This window comes from Rattus norvegicus, chromosome 19 (assembly GCF_036323735.1).
Source record: "Rattus norvegicus strain BN/NHsdMcwi chromosome 19, GRCr8, whole genome shotgun sequence".
Taxonomy (NCBI): domain Eukaryota; kingdom Metazoa; phylum Chordata; class Mammalia; order Rodentia; family Muridae; genus Rattus; species Rattus norvegicus.
In genome coordinates, this window is record NC_086037.1 from 23,226,089 (window position 1) to 23,246,802 (window position 20,714).

At 39.9% G+C, this 20,714-nt stretch overlaps 1 protein-coding gene across 10 annotated transcripts in view; it reads right to left on the reverse strand.

Moving 5' to 3' along the window:
• The window catches only part of Iqcm (IQ motif containing M), a 230,308-nt gene that overhangs the window by 149,261 nt on the left and 60,333 nt on the right, over positions 1–20,714 (reverse strand). For all 10 annotated transcript variants that reach the window (XM_063278184.1, XM_063278180.1, XM_063278183.1 and 7 more), the window contains 2 exons: positions 15,943–16,033; positions 8,024–8,103 (listed from right to left, as the gene is read on the reverse strand). In XM_063278184.1, coding sequence (XP_063134254.1) covers positions 8,024–8,103; positions 15,943–16,033 — 171 coding nt within the window. The remainder of the gene's footprint in view (positions 1–8,023; positions 8,104–15,942; positions 16,034–20,714) is intronic.

Here is a 20,714-nt window from a genome sequence, read left to right on the forward strand (position 1 = left end):
AGAACCCAGATGCCCTTCAACAGAGGAATGGATACAGAAAATGTGGTACATCTACACAATGGAATATTACTCAGCTATCAAAAACAAGGAGTTTATGAAATTCATAGGCAAATGGTTGGAACTGGAAAATATCATCCTGAGTGAGCTAACCCAATCACAGAAAGACATACATGGTATGCACTCATTGATAAGTGGCTTTTAGCCCAAATGCTTGAATTACCCTAAATCCCTAGAACAAACGAAACTCAAGACGGATGATCAAAATGTGAATGCTTCACTCCTTCTTTAAATGAGGAAAAAGAATACCCTTGGCAGGGAAGGGAGAGGCAAAGATTAAAACAGAGACTGAAGGAACACCCATTCAGAGCCTGCCCCACATGGCGCCCATACATATACAGCCATCCAATTAGACAAGATGGATGAAGCAAAGAAGTGCAGGCCGACAGGAGCCGGATGTAGATCGCTCCTGAGAGACACAGCCAGAATACAGCAAATACAGAGGCGAATGCCAGCAGCAAACCACTGAACTGAGAATAGGTCCCCTATTGAAGGAATCAGAGAAAGAACTGGAAGAGCTTGAAGGGGCTCGAGACCCCAAAAGTACAACAATGCCAAGCAACCAGAGCTTCCAGGGACTAAGCCACTACCTAAAGACTATACATGGACTGACCCTGGACTCTGACCCCATAGGTAGCAATGAATATCCTAGGAAGAGCGCCAGTGGAAGGGGAAGCCCTGGGTCCTGCTAAGACTGAACCCCCAGTGAACTAGTCTATGGGGGGAGGGCGGCAATTGGGGGATGGTTGGGAGGGGAACACCCATAAGGAAGGGGAGGGGGGAGGGGGATGTTTGCCCGGAAACCGGGAAAGGGAATAACACTCGAAATGTATATAAGAAATACTCAAGTTAATAAAAAAAAAAAGATCTGTACAATAAGAACTTCAAGCCTCTGAAGAAAGAAATTGAAGAAGACCTCAGAAGATGGAAAGATCTCCCATGTTCATGGATTGGCAGGATTAATATAGCAAAAATGGCCATTTTACCAAAAGCGATCTACAGATTCAATGCAATCCCCATCAAAATACCAATCCAATTCTTCAAAGAGTTATACAGAACAATTTGCAAATTCATCTGGAATAACAAAAAACCCAGGATAGCTAAAACTATCCTCAACAATAAAAGGACTTCAGGGTGAATCACCTCCCTGAACTCAAGCAGTATTACAGAGCAATAGTGATAAAAACTGCATGGTATTGGTACAGAGACAGACACATAGACCAATGGAATAGAATTGAAGACCCAGAAATGAACCCACACACCTATGGGCACTTGATTTTTGACAAAGGAGCCAAAACCATCCAAAGGAAAAGATAGCATTTTCAGCAAATGGTGCTGGTTCAACTGGAGGTCAACATGTAGAAGAATGCAGATTGACCAATGGTTATCACCCTGTACAAAGCTTAAGTCCAAGTGGATCAAGGACCTCCACATCAAACCAGATGCACTCAAACTAGTAGAAGAAAAAGTGGGGAAGCATCTGGAACACATGGGCACTGGAAAAAATTTCCTGAACAAAACACCAATGGCTTATGCTCTAAGATCAAGAATCGACAAATGGGATCTCATAAAACTGCAAAGCTTCTGTAAGGCAAAGGACACTGTGGTTAGGACAAAACGGCAACCAACAGATTGGGAAAAGATCTTTACCAACCCTACAACAGATAGAGGCCTTATATCCAAAATATACAAAGAACTCAAGAAGTTAGACCGCAGGGAAACAAATAACCCTATTAAAAAATGGGGTTCAGAGCTAAACAAAGAATTCACAGCTGAGGAATGCCGAATGGCTGAGAAACACCTAAAGAAATGTTCAACATCTTTAGTCATAAGGGAAATGCAAATCAAAACAACCCTGAGATTTCACCTCACACCAGTGCGATTGGCTAAGATCAAAAACTCAGGTGACAGCAGATGCTGGCGAGGTTGTGGAGAAAGAGGAACACTCCTCCATTGTTGGTGGGATTGCAGACTGGTAAAACCATTCTGGAAATCAGTCTGGAGGTTCCTCAGAAAATTGGACATTGAACTGCCTGAGGATCCAGCTATACCTCTCTTGGGCATATACCCAAAAGATGCCTCAACATATAAAAGAGACACGTGCTCCACTATTTTCATCGCAGCCTTATTTATAATAGCCAGAAAATGGAAAGAACCCAGATGCCCTTCAACAGAGGAATGGATACAGAAAATGTGGTACATCTACACAATGGAATACTACTCAGCTATCAAAAACAACGAGTTTATGAAATTCGTAGGCAAATGGTTGGAACTGGAAAATATCATCCTGAGTGAACTAACCCAATCACAGAAAGACATACATGGTATGCACTCATTGATAAGTGGCTATTAGCCCAAATGCTTGAATTACCCTAGATCCCTAGAACAAACGAAACTCAAGACGGATGATCAAAATGTGAATGCTTCACTCCTTCTTTAAATGAGGAAAAAGAATACCCTTGGCAGGGAAGGGAGAGGCAAAGATTAAAACAGAGACTGAAGGAACACCCATTCAGAGCCTGTCCCACATTTGGCCCATACATATACAGCCACCCAATTGGACTAGATGGATGAAGCAAAGAAGTGCAGACCGACAGGAGCCGGATGTAGATCGCTCCTGAGAGACACAGCCAGAATACAGCAAATACAGAGGCGAATGCCAGCAGCAAACCACTGAACCGAGAATAGGTCCCCTATTGAAGGAATCAGAGAAAGAACTGGAAGAGCTTGAAGGGGCTCGAGACCCCAAAAGTACAACAATGCCAAGCAACCAGAGCTTCCAGGGACTAAGCCACTACCTAAAGACTATACATGGACTGACCCTGGACTCTGACCCCATAGGTAGCAATGAATATCCTAGTAAGAGCACCAGTGGAAGGGGAAGCCCTGGGTCCTGCTAAGACTGAACCCCCAGTGAACTAGTCTATGGGGGGAGGGCGGCAATGGTGGGAGGGTTGGGAGGGGAACACCCATAAGGAAGGGGAGGGGGGAAAAAAAAACGAAAAAAAAAATGGGGTTCAGAGATAAACAAAGAATTCACAGCTGAGGAATGCCGAATGGCTGAGAAACACCTAAAGAAATGGTCAACATCTTTAGTCATAAGGGAAATGCAAATCAAAACAACGCTGAGATTTCACCTCACACCAGTGAGAATGGCTAAGATCAAAAACTCAGGTGACAGCAGATGCTGGCGAGGATGCTGAGAAAGAGAAACACTCCTCCATTGTTGGTGGGATTGCAAACTGGTACAACCATTCTGGAAATCAGTCTGGAGGATCCTCAGAAAATTGGACATTGAACTGCCTGAGGATCCAGCTATACCTCTCTTGGGCATATACCCAAAAGATGCCCCAACATATAAAAAAGACACGTGCTCCACTATGTTCATTGCAGCCTTACTTATAATAGCCAGAAGCTGGAAAGAACCCAGATGCCCTTCAACAGAGGAATGGATACAGAAAATATGGTACATCTACACAATGGAATATTACTCAGCTATCAAAAACAATGACTTCATGAAATTCGTAGGCAAATGGTTGGAACTGGAAAATATCATCCTGAGTGAGCTAACCCAATCACAGAAAGACATACATGGTATGCACTCATTGATAAGTGGCTATTAGCCCAAATGCTTGAATTACCCTAGATGCCTAGAACAAATGAAACTCAAGACGGATGATCAAAACGTGAATGCTTCACTCCTTCTTTAAAAGGGGAACAAGAATACCCTTGACAGGGAAGAGAGAGGCAAAGATTAAAACAGAGACTGAAGGAACACCCATTCAGAGCCTGCCCCACATGTGGCCCATACATATACAGCCACCCAATTAGACAGATGGATGAAGCAAAGAAGTGCAGACCGACAGGAGCCGGATGTAGATCGCTCCTGAGAGACACAGCCAGAATACAGCAAATACAGAGGTGAATACCAGCAGCAAACCACTGAACTGAGAATAGAACCCCCGTTGAAGGAATCAGAGAAAGAACTGGAAGAGCTTGAAGGGGCTGGAGACCCCATATGTACAACAATGCCAAGCAACCAGAGCTTCCAGGGACTAAGCCACTACCTAAAGACTATACATGGACTGACCCTGGACTCTGACCTCATAGGTAGCAATGAATATCCTAGTAAGAGCACCAGTGGAAGGGGAAGCCCTGGGTCCTGCTAAGACTGAACCCCCAGCGAACTAGACTGGTGGGGGGAGGGCAGCAATGGGGGGAGGGTTTGGAGGGGAACACCCATAAGGAAGGGGAGGGGGGAGGGTGATGTTCGCCCGGATACCGGGAAAGGGAATAACACTCGAAATGTATATAAGAAATACTCAAGTTAATAAAAAATAAAAAAAGGAAATAATCACTTAAAAAAATAAAAAAGACACGTGCTCCACTACGTTCATAGCAGCTTTATTTATAATAGCCAGAAGCTGGAAAGAACCCAGATGCCCTTCAGCAGAGGAATGGATACAGAAAATGTGGTACATCTACACAATGGAATATTACTCAGCTCTCAAAAACAATGCCTTTATGAAATTCATAGGCAAATGGTTGGAACTGGAAAATATCATCCTGAGTGAGGTAACCCAATCACAGAAAAACACACATGGTATGCACTCATTGATAAGTGGCTATTAGCCCAAATGCTTGAATTACCCTAGATGCACAGAACACATGAAACTCAAGAGGGATGACCAAAATGTGAATGCTTCACTCCTTTTTTTTTTATTAACTTGAGTATTCCTTATATACACTTCGAGTGTTATTCCCTTTCCCTGTTTCCGGGCAAACATCCCCCTAATCCCTCCCCCTCCCCTTCTTTATGGGTGTTCTCCTCCCCATCCTCCCCCCGTTGCCGCCCTCCCCCCAACAATCTAGTTCACTGGGGGCTCAGTCTTAGCAGGACCCAGGGCTTCCCCTTCCACTGGTGCTCTTACTAGGATATTCATTGCTACCTATGAGGTCAGAGTCCAGGGTCAGTCCATGTATAGTCTTTAGGTAGTGGCTTAGTCCCTGGAAGCTCTGGTTGCTTGGCATTGTTGTTCATATGGGGTCTCGAGACCCCCTTCAAGCTCTTCCAGTTCTTTCTCTGATTCCTTCAACAGGGATCCCGTTCTTAGTTCAGTGGTTTGCTGTTGGCATTCGCCCATGTATTTGCTGTATTCTGGGTGTGTCTCTCAGGAGCGATCTACATCCGGCTCCTGTCGGCCTGCACTTCTTTGCTTCATCCATCTTGTCTAATTGGATGGCTGTATATGTATGGGCCACATGTGGGGCAGGCTCTGAATGGTTGTTCCTTCAGTCTCTGTTTTAATCTTTGCCTCTCTATTCCCTTCCAAGGGTATTCTTGTTCCCCTTTTAAAGAAGGAGTGAAGCATTCACATTTTGATCATCAGTCTTGAGTTTCATGTGTTCTAAGCATCTAGCGTAATTCAAGCATTTGGGCTAATAGCCACTTATCAATGAGTGCATACCATGTGTGTTTTTCTGTGATTGGGTTACCTCACTCAGGATGATATTTTCCAGTTCCAACCATTTGCCTACGAATTTCATGAAGTCATTGTTTTTGATAGCTGATTAATATTCCATTGTGTAGATGTACCACATTTTCTGTATCCATTCCTCTGTTGAAGGGCATCTGGTAAGTAAAAGATTTGTACAATAAGAACTTCTAGACTCTGAAGAAAGAAATTGAAGAAGACCTCAGAAGAAGGAAAGATCTCCCATGCTCATGGATTGGCAGGATTAATATAGTAAAAATGCCCGTTTTACCAAAAGCGATCTACAGATTCAATACATTCCCCATCAAAATACCAATCCAATTCTTCAAAGAGTTAGAACAATTTGCAAAATCATCTGGAATAACAAAAAACCCAGGATAGCTAAAACTATCCTCAACAATAAAAGGACTTCAGGGGGAATCACTATCCCTGAACTCAAGCAGTATTACAGAGCAATAGTGATACAAACTGCATGGTATTGGTACAGAGACAGACAGATAGACCAATGGAATAGAATTGAAGACCCAGAAATGAACCCACACACCTATGGGCACTTGATTTTTGACAAAGGAGCCAAAACCCTCCAATGGAAAAAAGATAGCATTTTCAGCAAATGGTGCTGGTTCAACTGGAGGGCAACATGTAGAAGAATGCAGATCGATCCATGCTTATCACCCTGTACAAAGCTTAAGTCCAACTGGATCAAGGACCTCCACATCAAACCAGATACACTCAAACTAATAGAAGAAAAACTAGGGCAGCATCTCGAACACATGGGCACTGGAAAAAATTTCCTGAACAAAACACCAATGGCTTATGCTCTAAGATCAAGAATCGACAAATGGGATCTCATAAAACTGCAAAGCTTCTGTAAGGCAAAGGACACTGTGGTTAGGACAAAACGGCAACCAACAGATTGGGAAAAGATCTTTACCAATCCTACAACAGATAGAGGCCTTATATCCAAAATATACAAAGAACCCAAGAAGTTAGACCGCAGGGAGACAAATAACTCTATTAAAAAATGGGGTTCAGAGCTAAACAAAGAATTCACAGCTGAGGAATGCCGAATGGCTGAGAAACACCTAAAAAAATGTTCAACATCTTTAGTCATAAGGGAAATGCAAATCAAAACAACCCTGAGATTTCACCTCACACCAGTGAGAATGGCTGAGATCAAAAACTCAGGTGACAGCAGATGCTGGCAAGGATGCGGAGAAAGAGGAACACTCCTCCATTGTTGGTGGGATTGCAAACTGGTACAACCATTCTGGAAATCAGTCTGGAGGTTCCTCAGAAAATTGGACATTGAACTGCCTGAGGATCCAGCTATACCTTTCTTGGGCATATATCCAAAAGATGCCCCAACATATAAAAAAGGCACATGCTCCATATGTTCATTGCAGCCTTATTTATAATAGCCAGAAGCTGGAAAGAACCCAGATGTGCTTCACTCCTTCTTTAAAAGGGGAACAAGAAAACCCTTGGCAGGGAATAGGGAGGCAAAGTTTAGAACAGAGGCAGAAGGAACACCCATTCAGAGCCTGCCCCACATGTGGCCCACACATATACAGCCACCCAATTAGATAAGATAGATGAAGCAAAGAAGTGCAGACCTACAGGAACCGGATGTAGATCTCTCCTGAGAAACACACCCAGAATACAGCAAATACATGGGCGAATGCCAACAGCAAACCACTGAACTGAGAACGGGATCCCTGTTGAAGGAATCAGAGAAAGAACTGGAAGAGCTTGAAGGGGGTCTCGAGACCCCATATGAACAACAATGCCAAGCAACCAGAGCTTCCAGGGACTAAGCCACTACCCACAGACTATACATGGACTGACCCTGGACTCCAACCTCATAGGTAGCAATGAATAGCCTAGTAAGGGCACCAGTGGAAGGGCAAGCCCTTGGTCCTGCCAAGACTGAACTCCCAGTGAACGTGATTGTTGGGGGGAGGGCGGTAATGGGGGGAGGATGGGGAGGGGAACACCAATATAGAAGGGGAGGGGAGGGGTTAGGGGGATGTTGGCCTGGAAACCAGGAAAGGGAATAACAACTGAAATGTAAATAAGAAATACTCAAGTTAATAAAGATAACAAAAAAATAAATAAATAATGATGGAGGAAAAAAATAAAATAAAGTGTCGTGGATAGCTTGTTTTTAAGACATTTTATATACTTCAAAAATAATAACTTGAAAGAATTATTGCTGAAAACTCCTTTTCAAGCCTATGAATTTATCTTCATAATTTCCTACAGCATTCTATATTCACACCTTAAAGATCCAACTTCTCAGGTTTAAAGTAACAAAAAGTAGTTCTCACTAGATCTCCCCCAAATCTCTTTTATCTTTTGGCATGGTTTTTTAGATGACATCATAAACAAGTGACTTTGCTCAATACCATCTCTTTGGTTTATATAATGAAAATCACTACTGCTCCCAGCATTTGTCCAGGGAAACTCACCAAGTTCCTTCAGAAGTCCCAAATGGGAGGTCGCATTATGCAAAGACAAGCCAATCTGGGAATAGAAGGGTTCCGACATCCTGTTTTCAAAACATAATTATTATAACTTGAGTCATTCAGTGCCCCCTGTTAGGTAGTGCAAGCCCCCCATACCTCAAATTACAGGATTAAATGCTAATCTCATGTACTCCTGACAAAGGGACTAGAGCTGTGGCACCCTCAGTGTCCTACACAGTAAGCGTTATTAAAAGAATAATCTTAACCTTCTAAGTGTGGTAAATAAACATCAGGAACATCTGTCTGAGCAAACCTCACCTAATGGAAGTCAGGAAAATAATCACCATGTCTATTTTTTATTGTTTCATAAGAGATTTTTAAATCGTGCTTTTCTAATGTCTCTTGTAAAGATTAAAACAGGTCTGTCTGTAGGATCTAAAGCCAAGGACCATGTAGACAATTTAGAGAATATAAATAACCAAAAGAAAAGGAACATCTCCTCTAATGCCATCATCTAATATTTTGCTAACTTATAATTTCTCATAGACTAGGTATCATTTAAGCCTTCTGTATGTCCTATCTGATTTAATTTGCCCAATAACCAATTACTACTATTAATTTACAAATTTTATACATGAAGGAACTAGAATGCCTAGGGGTTATTAGGTCAGATTATCACAACTAGAAATAGGTGGAGCCTCGATTTGAGGTCAGGCAGTGGGCTTAAGGAATTATAACACGCTATCTATTCTAGCTTCATTTGACATGATAAGCTAGAGAGTATATTCCATACAGTGTTTATGTGTATAAAGTTGTTTTCTAGTAGTTTTTACACTGGATATTCTTATGGATATCTTCATTAGCACACATAGATGCTTGCTGTTCTATTGGACTATTATTTAATGTCGTACTATATGGATTGAATAGACTAATGGTGTATCAGTCTTCTGATAGATATTTAGGGAGCTCACACTGTTCTGCCGTTTTTAAAAGGCTCAGAAACCTTTGGGCATTCTCAATTCTACCCCTGTTCAATTTCCTGTTTGGTATAAATGCCTAGGGATGGGACTATTGTCCAGATGTTATATAAATATTACAGAGGTGTTAGCATTTAAAATATTTCCCTAAGAGAAAAAAAAACAACAGCATGTATGGGGAAAGAGACTATGACAGTCCTGGTCAGAGCTTGCTATCAGATATGGTGTGGGCACTAAATAAAGAGTAAATAAATTACGAGATTAACTTATCTCATAAATCACCTTGTCTTTCTTCTATGAGTATGACATATTCAAGGATTTGTCAAAGATCGGGGTAATTCCACTGAAATTTTAGAATTCATTTATATCCTACCAAACTTGAGAGGTATGTGCGTGTATCAGACAGTTTACTCTCTAACATGTAGAACATGACTAAGTATGTTTTAATCTTCAAACTGGAAAACATGATATCTTAGCAACAATCGTCTACTAATGAAAAATGGTCACCGAAATCATCTGGTGTAGCAAACAAAAGAAGGAAAAGCATTAAGTCCTAATTCAGAGCTGTTTCAACCCAGTGAGATGCATGCCAATAATCCTAGCACTTTGAGGGAGATGAATCAAAGTGGGAGAATGAAGTGGGAGGCACGTCATTATGGTTTTCTTATTGAACTTGTCAGAGGACCCAGGCTTGGACTGTCACATACAGCGTAAGCTCTTCGGTGAGGACAAAGCAGAGGTCAGCGTTTAGGTTCACTTGCCTGGATTCCAAGAGTGCCTGGACGGAAAGACAGATGCCATGCTTTCCAATGCACTGGCTATGACTGACAGCACTAATAGGTAGGTCAGTGCAGCTTCGTCATGGTTGGAAAGTAACATTTAGAATGTATCCACATCCACCATTGCCATGGTTGGACCAGGACGGTTTGTGAACGATAATCTTTAACTTAAAATTTGAAAGTCACATTCTTAAACTGAAGTGTGAAAATGTGGAAACAGCCCACTCTGTTCTTTGCATGACAAAAAATGGGGAACTGTAGATGAATTAAAACATCGCGTGTTTACAAAATTCTTTTATATTTCTTATTTTTTAGGCATTTTTCTTTTCTTTAGTAAATATTTTTATAATCTACCTGAAAATGATGTATGTCACCTTAACCATAAGTGCTTTCTGTCTAAGTCATCTTGAAAGAAAATATAGGAGAGAGAGAAAAAAACTCCCCTGTAAGCCTCTCTGTGATCTGGACAGAAGCGCCCCCAAAATCTAGTCTGAAAAGCTGTTAGCAATTCTCTACCTGTCCACCTGACTGATTCCATTCTTTCCCTTCTGCTTTCTACAGCATCTCTGCTAAGCTTTCTCTGCATGACAGGACGAGCCAGATTTCAATAAAAAAATTCAACCTGATGTCTTCTTTAAAAAAAAAATTCTACCTAAATACTGGTTTTCAAAAAACCTGAATCACCATGTCCCAAAGTACTTACTTGTCTGCCTGTCTGTCTGTCTGTCTGCATTCCCATCATACAGCAGCATTAACAAAATGAAGCCAACTGCCGAGGTAGGAACAACTTACTAACATAGAATAACTATAAATAAAGACAAGGCAGCCCGAGCAGATTGAAGTTCAGGCTTTATGTGCCCCAGGCTATCATTGGAGTACATGGACCAGGTCTTAATTTCGAACAGTGTTGATCTTCCTCATTAAACAGGATGTGTTTTCATTTAAAAATGGGACCTAGGAGGGTATTAGGAGACCTTTATCTTCTACCCATTGCAGAAGAAACAATTCCCCGAGAAACAGTTAACCCTACTGAGAAAGACACCGTAATGAAAGACATTATTCTTGTTCAGATTTATCACAAATGAGTGCTCATTTGTCCCTAAATCGATGTCAATGTTCCTTGGATTACAGGCTTCCTAAAATTAAATAAGAATTATTTTTCAATGAATTTGGTTAACTTTTCTCATTATTAAAAGCTTGCTGGATAGACTAAACTGTTTAACTGCTTTATTTTTTTTATTAAAATTGGTATGCTTTTTATTTTAGAGAACCAAAGAGCTGAAAGTTTCCCTTTTAATAAACCTGTTTGGAAAGAGATTTCTATATAAAGATGTTTAACATGTCATTGGATAAAGGTGTTGAAGTCAGAGGTGAACTACACTGCCATCTACTTCTGCAGATGATAGCATTCAGAACAAGAGAAAGTTGTGGGAGAGAATGGAAAACTTGCTACAATACTAGGCTAAATGCTGCATGAACCTGAGCTGCTATTTGCATATTTAAATGATTCTCTATTTGCATAGTTAAATGAACAAAACGGCCGCTCATTTGCTAAGATTATCACGGTTGAGTTTTTTTTTATTTAGCGAATACTTTATTAATTTTTGTAATCAAACCCACATAGATAAGACCTTACATATTTAATACAGTGTGTTACCCCTGTACAAATGGAAAAAACTTAAGTTCAACATTTCTAGACCAATATGGCTGTTAATTTCTGTACAGTGCCAACTCAACACAGTAAACGGGGATACTTTTTTCCAAAGTTGACAGCACAGCTAAAGTTTCAAAAAATTCAAATTATATATCTGTATATATATATTTATATTTATATAAAAAGACCAATAATAGCAGTGTGTTGTGCATCAACAGCAGCAACAGCTTTTCCAGGTTCTGCAGTCATCTGAACAAAACTGTAGAGACATCCAGCACACTCCATTAAAAAAAAAAAAAAGTAAAAAAACAAAACCCGAGAAAATAGCACAGTTCTGTTACTCTTGTGGTACCTGGCACCATTTTTTTTTAAATTAGCTTCTCAATCATCATCTGGAAAGAAAACATTCTGAGCAACATCATTAAAAACAGCTCTGATAAAGCACGGTCACTACTACGTATCATAAAGCAGGTACAAGCTATTTTACATCCACAGAGGTATGATACAGTACTGTCCTACATCTATAATACTAGAGGATACAATTTAAAAGGCATTTGAGACTTGATTCTACTTTTCCAGCAGAGGGCCCAAAGGATGGTGTGACACAGCTTTGTAAAGAAACATACTCTAGACAGGATTTCCTTTCACTAGTGGCACAGTTCTAAGGATTCATTCTCTCCATGAATGTCAGCTAAAACCGTTATTAAAAAAAATGAAATATCCCTAGAACAAAACCGTATAACCACCGGATTCACATGAAGATGACCTAGTGGAGACAAGCTGGACCTCACCTTACCAACAAGCTATCAAATCTGTTAGGTTTAAACAGTGAGACCTCCAAGGAAGGAGATGCCAAGTAGTGCTTCAAAGCTTCGGACCACAATCAAACACAGCATCATTTTCAACAGAAGCAGAAGCTCATCTGAGTATGCTCAAGGATGCTGACACCAACATTTAATCATCTGCTCACTCATCCAGGAAGAAGGGGAGATCAGTTACTACTGTACTTTATTGTGTTCAACCAAATCACCATGTTACAAAAATAGCAAGCTGCCATAATAAAAAATAAGGCTCCTCTATCCAGCACCAGATAGCATCATTTTACTTTCAAGCCTAGAAATTGCACACTTGTATATAAACCAACCGAAGATGAGGATTGAGAGTTCATCTTGGTGGATTTTTCCTTTGATGAATATGAAGTGTCCTTCCTTATCTTTTTTGATGACTTTTAGTTGAAAATTGATTTTATTTGATATTAGAATGGCTACTCCAGCTTGCTTCTTCTGACCATTTGCTTGGAAAGTTGTTTTCCAGCCTTTCACTCTGAGGTAGTGTCTGTCTTTGTCTCTGAGGTGTGTTTCCTGTAGGCAGCAGAATGCAGGGTCCTTGTTGGGTATCCAGTTTGTTAATCTATGTCTTTTTATTGGGGAGTTGAGCCCATTGATGTTGAGAGATATTAAAGAATAGTGATTATTGCTTCCTGTTATATTCATATTTGGATGTGAGGTTATGTTTGTGTGCTTTTCTTCTCTTTGTTTTGTTGCCAAGACGATTAGTTTCTTGCTTCTTCTAGGGTATAGCTTGCCTCCTTATGTTGGGGTTTACCCTTTATTATCCTTTGTAGTGCTGGATTTGTAGAAAGATATTGTGTAAATTTGGTTTTGTCATGGAATATCTTGGTTTCTCCATCTATGTTGATTGAGAGTTTTGCAGGATACAGTAACCTGGGCTGGCATTTGTGTTCTCTTAGGGTCTGTATGACGTCTGTCCAGGATCTTCTGGCCTTCATAGTTTCTGGCGAAAAGTCTGGTGTGATTCTGATAGGTCTGCCTTTATATGTTACTTGACCTTTTTCCCTTACTGCTTTTAATATTCTTTCTTTATTTTGTGCGTTTGGTGTTTTGACTATTATGTGACGGGAGGTGTTTCTTTTCTGGTCCAATCTATTTGGAGTTCTGTAGGCTTCTTGTATGCCTGTGGGTATCTCTTTTTTTAGGTTAGGGAAGTTTTCTTCTATGATTTTGTTGAAGATATTTACTGGTCCTTTGAGCTGGGAGTCTTCACTCTCTTCTATACCTATTATCCTTAGGTTTGATCTTCTCATTGAGTCCTGGATTTCCTGTATGTTTTGGACCAGTAGCTTTTTCTGCTTTACATTATCTTTGACAGTTGAGTCAATGATTTCTATGGAATCTTCTGCTCCCGAGATTCTCTCTTCCATCTCTTGTATTCTGTTGGTGAAGCTTGTATCTATAGCTCCTTGTCTCTTCTTTTGATTTTCTATGTCCAGGGTTGTTTCCATGTGTTCTTTCTTGATTGCTTCTATTTCCATTTTTAATTCCTTCAACTGTTTGATTGTGTTTTCCTGGAATTCTTTCAGGGATTTTTGTGTCTCCTCTCTATGGGCTTCTACTTGTTTATTTATGTTTTCCTGGAATTCTTTCAGGCATTTTTGCGATTCCTCTCTGTAGGCTTCTACTTGTTCTCTAAGGGAGTTCTCCACGTCTTTCTTGAAGTCCTCCAGCATCATGATCAAATACGATTTTGAAACTAGATCTTGCTTTTCTGGTGTGTTTGGATATTCCATGTTTATTTTGGTGGGAGAATTGGGCTCCGATGATGCCATGTAGTCTTGGTTTCTGTTGCTTGGGTTCCTGTGCTTGCCTCTCGCCATCAGATTATCTCTAGTGTTACTTTGTTCTGCTATTTCTGACAGTGGCTAGACTGTCCTATAAGCCTGTGTGTCAGGAGTGCTGTAGACCTGTTTTCCTGTTTTCTTTCAGCCAGTTATGGGGACAGAGTGTTCTGCTTTCGGGCGTGTAGTTTTTCCTCTCTCCAGGTCTTCAGCTGTTCCTGTGGGCCTGTGTCTTGAGTTCACCAGGCAGGTTTCTCGCAAGGGAAAAGTTGGTCCCACCTGTGGTTCCAAGGCTCAAGTTTGCTCGTGGGGTACTGCCCAAGTTCTCCGCAGCTGCAGCAACCGGGAAGATCTGCGCCGCCCTTTCCGGGAGCCTCCGTGCACCAGGGTTCCAGATGGCGTTTGGTGTTCTCCTCTGGCGTCTGGATGTGCGCAGAGTGCAGTCTCCTCTGGTCTCCCAGGCGTGTCTGCCTCTCCGAAGGTCCAGCTCTCCCTCCCACGGGACTTGGGTGCAGAGAACTGTTTATCCGGTCTGTTTCCTTCAGGTTCCGGCTGTGTCTCAGGCGCAGGGGTCCTGCCGCTCCTGGGCCCTCCCCTACGGGAACCCAGAGGCCTTATACATTAATTGCTTTATTAAGTAGTCTTCCAACAGCCATGATTTAGTTAATCTTACCTGAATCTTGAGTTAAATTGGGTAAAGATAGAAAGGAGAAATTTTTTTAAATTAATCTTTCAATATAATAACTTCTTTTTCTTATAATGTATATCTTCCCCCAATGATAAGTGAAACCAAACTCCTTGCCCTGAAGCTGTGCCTGTTTTCCATCTGTTCAAACCTGAGACTTGTAACAGATTTGATCAAAGAGATCGAGTGCACCGGTCAAGGGTCTTCTGGCGTGAGGCACAGTTTGTGACACAGAATTTGGAAGACAAGACATTCTTTATATATTGTGTCAATTTTCTTAACGTGTGTGGAATTCTCTTAACATGTTGTGTTAATGAATTGCTGTAAAATAAGCCATTGAGAGAGCATTTTAACAGAGAAACATCTACAGTGTACAAGTTGTCAAATATATGTGCTTATGGGCAGTCGGAGGTTTTATCTGAAGCCCTGGGGTAAAACACACACACACCCCTGTAAAGGTATCTGGAAGATGATATGACTCCATAAGATAACCCTGAAGAGAAGCTGACCCATCTCCAGGCACTCTGGAGAGCAGAAGCAAGATTGCAAATCCTTGCATCTCAACCACATCCTGTGGAATCACCCTCATCATCTGTGACGGAAAAACTAACCTTTAACTATTAGATTTTAAAGGGAAAAAATCATAAGTTATTCTGCTCCATAATTGCTGCAAAGGGGTTATTAAAATTCCAAACTTATATAATATTATCATAAAAACATGGCATTTTTCTCAAGAAAGACACAAATTGGATTCAGGCTTCTGCACTGTAAAACCCAGATGGTTTGCTTAGCTACTCAGACATCCTCTGGTTCAAAAGTTAATTGAACTGAAAACTAAAATCTTGATAATTGACATGCCTTGGGACTGGAGCAGAAAGATAAATTAGCCTCATGCATGGGGTGTTGATGGGTTTGAGAAACCACTGCCATTGGTCAGAGAATACGGCCAGAAAAGAAGAAAATTTCTGTCTCTCTCTCTCCCTCTCTCTGTCTCTCTCCCCCCTCTCTGTCTCTTTCTCTCCTTTTTCTGTTTCTGTCTCTATCCCTCCCTCCCTCCTTCCTTTCCTCCATCCCTCTTCCTTCCTCAGTCCCTCTCCCTCTGCCCCCTTCCTCCCTCCCTCTCTCTCTCTCTCTCTCTCTCTCTCTCTCTCTCTCTCTCTCTCTATTCTCTAAATTAGATAATCCACAGTACCTGTACTTCCTGAGATTCATCTCCTTCTCTTTCTCCATTCTCTTACTCACGGATTCAATATCGTCCATTATTTTACCCAGTTTCACTTTTTCTAGAATTAACAAAAAAAAAAAAAAAAAAGATTTGATTGTGCATTACTATAGTTTCCAAAACAAATGTACTTTTTGATTGAATTACAACTTAAACTTACAGACCTTTTTAAAATAGGAGATGCTATATTATTCCAAAATCAATAGCACAAAGTTACCCATGAAACACATTTGATTGACTTTTCATTACTCTATGCTACTCTGACCTTTTGTAATCACTAAAATTTAGAGCTAGAAAGTAAACCGGACTTGAACAGCGTCTATCAAAAGCAGGAAAAAATGCCTACACCAACATAGCTTATGCCCATACATACAAAGGACTTCCGTGCATATCACCATTATTATCTTCATTATCATAAAGCTTGGTTTACATAGGAGGCTCTGGTGTTTTAAAAATCAATTAGCAAGTCATTAATTAACAGAAGCAAAAATCTCTTCATTTAATAGGCTCAAGACAAAAGTAATAAGTTGGTTATCCACCAACACTTTTTATTTCTCAGCTTAGATATATTAAAAGGTACAGAGGCATATGGTCCATATATCATAAAGCCTATTAATATATAAATATAGTTATAGATCTAGGTATAGGTATGGGTATATAGATATATAGATATAGATAGATAAATGATCCTCCTCTCTTCCAAGTTCCGAGAGCTGCCAGCAACCTTCTGCCCACACCACACTTGCCACCAGGGTCCAAGGCTCCTCTTTGTATCGGCAATCTCCTACTCTCCCTGTGACAGTGTTTCTACCTCAGCTTTCACTGCTCTCCCCAACCCATGTTTCTCAAGTTAACTTTAACTAAAAAGACCCTTCATTGTTTTCATTGCTGTTGCTCTTGTTTTTCTTAATAAAATAACTTTACAGGCACTAGTCTGTATCATCCAGTTACCATTATTCAACCTACTTAAGACAACTGAGGGGATATTTTTTTTCCTGTGACGACTGGATGAAAAGTCTGTTTCCATCAGAATTATAGTGACGATCAACACAAAACTAAATTAGTGTAAACACAAAGAAAATGCTTCTAAATTGTGAACATGTGTTGACTACCTTCTCAAGAAAGGAACAGTCCCTGGTTTTCATGAGTCCGGGTAAGGTTTACTTGCAACAATACTAGGTCCAGAGGCCTAACCAATTTTGTTAGGATTTGGCTTTTCTCCATTACTCTGTATTTTCTGTCCTAAATTCCCAGGTCATATCCTCTGCTACCTCCAGACTCATTTTCCCCTTGCCTGTTGGAGCTTTATCATTCAATACATCACTCTGGCCATGAAAGAGTGAGTCACTGTTTATACATGAATTTCACATGTGGATTTTATATGCCTGGATGCAAATTGCAGGCATGTTTACTATGTTGTCAACAGAACTAAAGGATTCTTGGAAATCCAAAGCAATATATACGTTTACTAAAGATGGTTGTCACTACAAATAAGAAACCATAGCTAAGAAGCTATGATTTTACTTCCTCAGAAGAGCTGGTGTAAGTTACTCATGTATAAAACATGGGGTGTGACCTTCACCCCCCATAAAACACTTGACATGCTCTTAATTCTTCCCCACATATAAAAAACATGAAGCAAGAGTAATCAGACAATTTGAAAGTCAGACCATTATGGAATTTTTCTGGTCTGGTAATACTAGAAATACTAGAAGGAAGATGGTTTTGAAAATCCTTTTTATTACTTCTAAATTCTTACGATAAGTTCATGTTTAAGATCTTATAACTATATCAAAAGTTTTTCACATGCGAACCCCTATTACAGCAAAAGCAGTGCACCCCCTATTTATTCAGAGTTCTCGCTCTGCATGCATCTGTTTCAAGATACAGTGTGAAAGGAGTACAGAGATACAGGCTGATGACCCAGACATGTGTCAGGGAGGTCGGTGATCCTGTCTTCTCAGTAACACAAAGTAAGGGGGGACAGTAAGTTCTGTAACAAGGACTGAAAATAAACAACAAACCAAACCTAGAAGAAAAGCCAGAGACACAGTTCTCTGTGTGACCATCTTCTGAGGGTAGCCCTCCCCTAGAAAGTCAGCCTCTGTGCACAAGGAAATAGTTTCAAATGTGAAAGCTTCAAAGATCAAGTTACTTCATGATACTAAAGTCAATATATTTTCCTACTTCATGGAAACATTTTTAAAAATATATTTTAGTTTCTCCTTTTCTAATAAATTATCAAGAATCCCAGACTTAAATCCTTCCAAATAATTTTGTAGAAATAAGTTTTAAAAGAAAGTTTTAACACGTTTGCTACAATTACATGTGTTCTAAAAGTCATTAAAATATAGACTAGAATATTTTATAAACATCATTGATCAAAACACTGTTTATAAGTTGTAACTGTGGCCACAGAAATAAGCACAAAACAGACATCTATCCTTAGAGATTTCTCTATTCTTTCCTACATATGCATCACCTAATAATGCCTTAGGAAAATCATTATCAAAGTGCATATGCCTTCATCATATATGTAAAGGAAACGATGTGTGATTTGATAACCAAAGAAACATACATTCTGACACATCTCTACACATTTACAACTACCCACACATACAATCTCAAAATTAAATTTCTCTCTCTCTCTCTCTCTCTCTCTCTCTCTCTCTCTCTCTCTCTCTCTCCTCCCTCTCCCTTTCTGTCTCTTCTCCCTCTCTCTTTCTGTCTCTGCCTCTCTCTCTGTCTCTCTATCTTTCTTTCTCTACACACACACACACACACTTCCTTTCAGACTAGTTAAAAACCTAGTATCAATCCTAAATATATTTGTCATATATAAATATTAAATCTCGCAAAGTTCATTTAAAATTGTAACTAATCCAAAAGTAAAACTACATGCCTTTATCCCCAAAGAAAAGCATAAAGACATTTACATTATATGCTTTATGATGACTATGGAGTGGTGTTTAATATGTACTACAAAAACCAACTTCTTCATGTGACTCCTCGTGTGATCTCTAATTTCTGAAATTCATTAATTTGATAATACATCATTCAAAATTCTAATTTATAATAATCCAGAGTCATAAGTTCTTGGAAGAATGACGATTGGAATTGGTTAATCAGTACTGTAGAATCTATAAACTTCGAGAGAAATTGAGTTCATATTTTTTCCTTATTTTACTCTATTAAGGAAACTGTCACACATAAAGAACATATTTGCTAAAGCTATTTGATCTGATAATTGTCATGGCATTTTTAAAAGTTGATATCTTTGGATCAAATTCAAGGTAATGTTTAGCATGTTCTCACATAGACAGATAGATACACCATTTTCAGAAGAAAATTGTCAGCCTGAGTAGACTACAAGTACTATAGCAGATTTTCTCTTTCTTATCTCACAAACTCTAATTGAATTCTAAAATTAATGCCACTGATACCTTAGATCACATTTCCAAGTCAGCCCAAAGTGAATATCAAATTTGTTCAATAAATGCATCCAAGGTACAACCTAATGTGTGTTGAGATAAGACCTTTAACAAATGACTCACAATTTCAAGTCACACATCAGTTCTCTCTCTGATCATTGCTACCTGGTAGGGAACATACAAAGGCTCTTAGTCAAATGGCTCTGACATCACAGAGTCTATAGAGGTTTCCCCGGAGGATCCCTGTGATTGAACTCTCACAGACACTTCATTCCCTCATCACGTACCACATTCCTAACCTCTTGTGTACAAATTAACTGCCAAAGGGAACTATATTCCCCAAAGAGACTATGGCTATAAAGAGTTACTCATCTTTTCTACTAGATCCTCACAATTTTGTCACTCTTAATGTTTCATCCCAATCTCCACAGATCCATATCTATCATCCTTCCTCAAACCATGACATAAACTATTATACACCAAATATCTCAAGACTTTCCCTCAGATAAGTTGGTATTTCACTATATTCTCCTTGATGTCCCTTGCCTGGTCTTTCTACCATCTATCTTAAGGACACAGCCTTCCAGAATCTCTTGTTTATTCCATGTGTTCACCCCTCACACTCTGGGGCTGTAGAAAGTCGTTCTCTTTATAGAAACTAACCAATCATTTTCCTTTCCTCTGAAAACAAAAATTAACATAGTCAATTCATTGCCACACTCTACCAAAAAAGTCTGCCAGAGTGACCCCTCTCCCAGTTACTCTAAACTCTACTACTTGTGATCCAATCCCAGCTTCAAGTGAAGAATTCATTCTGACATTTATTTTTAAATATAGATGTAACACCACCCCTCACTTGCCAATCTGCATTCATCAATGCCCAAGACCTGCCTCACCTAGGACACTTGGTAATGTCTAAGGCATTGTTCCTCCCTGGTAGAAACATGAACATGAGGTCACTGCATGTCCTGTCAATCCCCTCAGCTCCTCAGTTCCCACTCCTTGTTTTCTTCTCACAATGCTACAAGTCTCTGGAGCTCAGATCTTGGATTTTCTCCCAACTACACTTTTTCCCTTCATGACCTTCTCAAGGTCTATGATGGTAATAAACTCTATATTTGTGCTACTTGAGAAATAAACACTAAATTTAGATATTTAGCCCACAAAATCAAATTTGAATGTCGTTATAAATAAAGTATCTTTTGAGTAATGTCATAGCCCATTTTGTGGTGCTATAACAGAGTGAATGCTCTTAAGGAAAAGACTACTTGATGTCATGTCTTTGATGTTTAAAAGACTCCTTGTACCTAC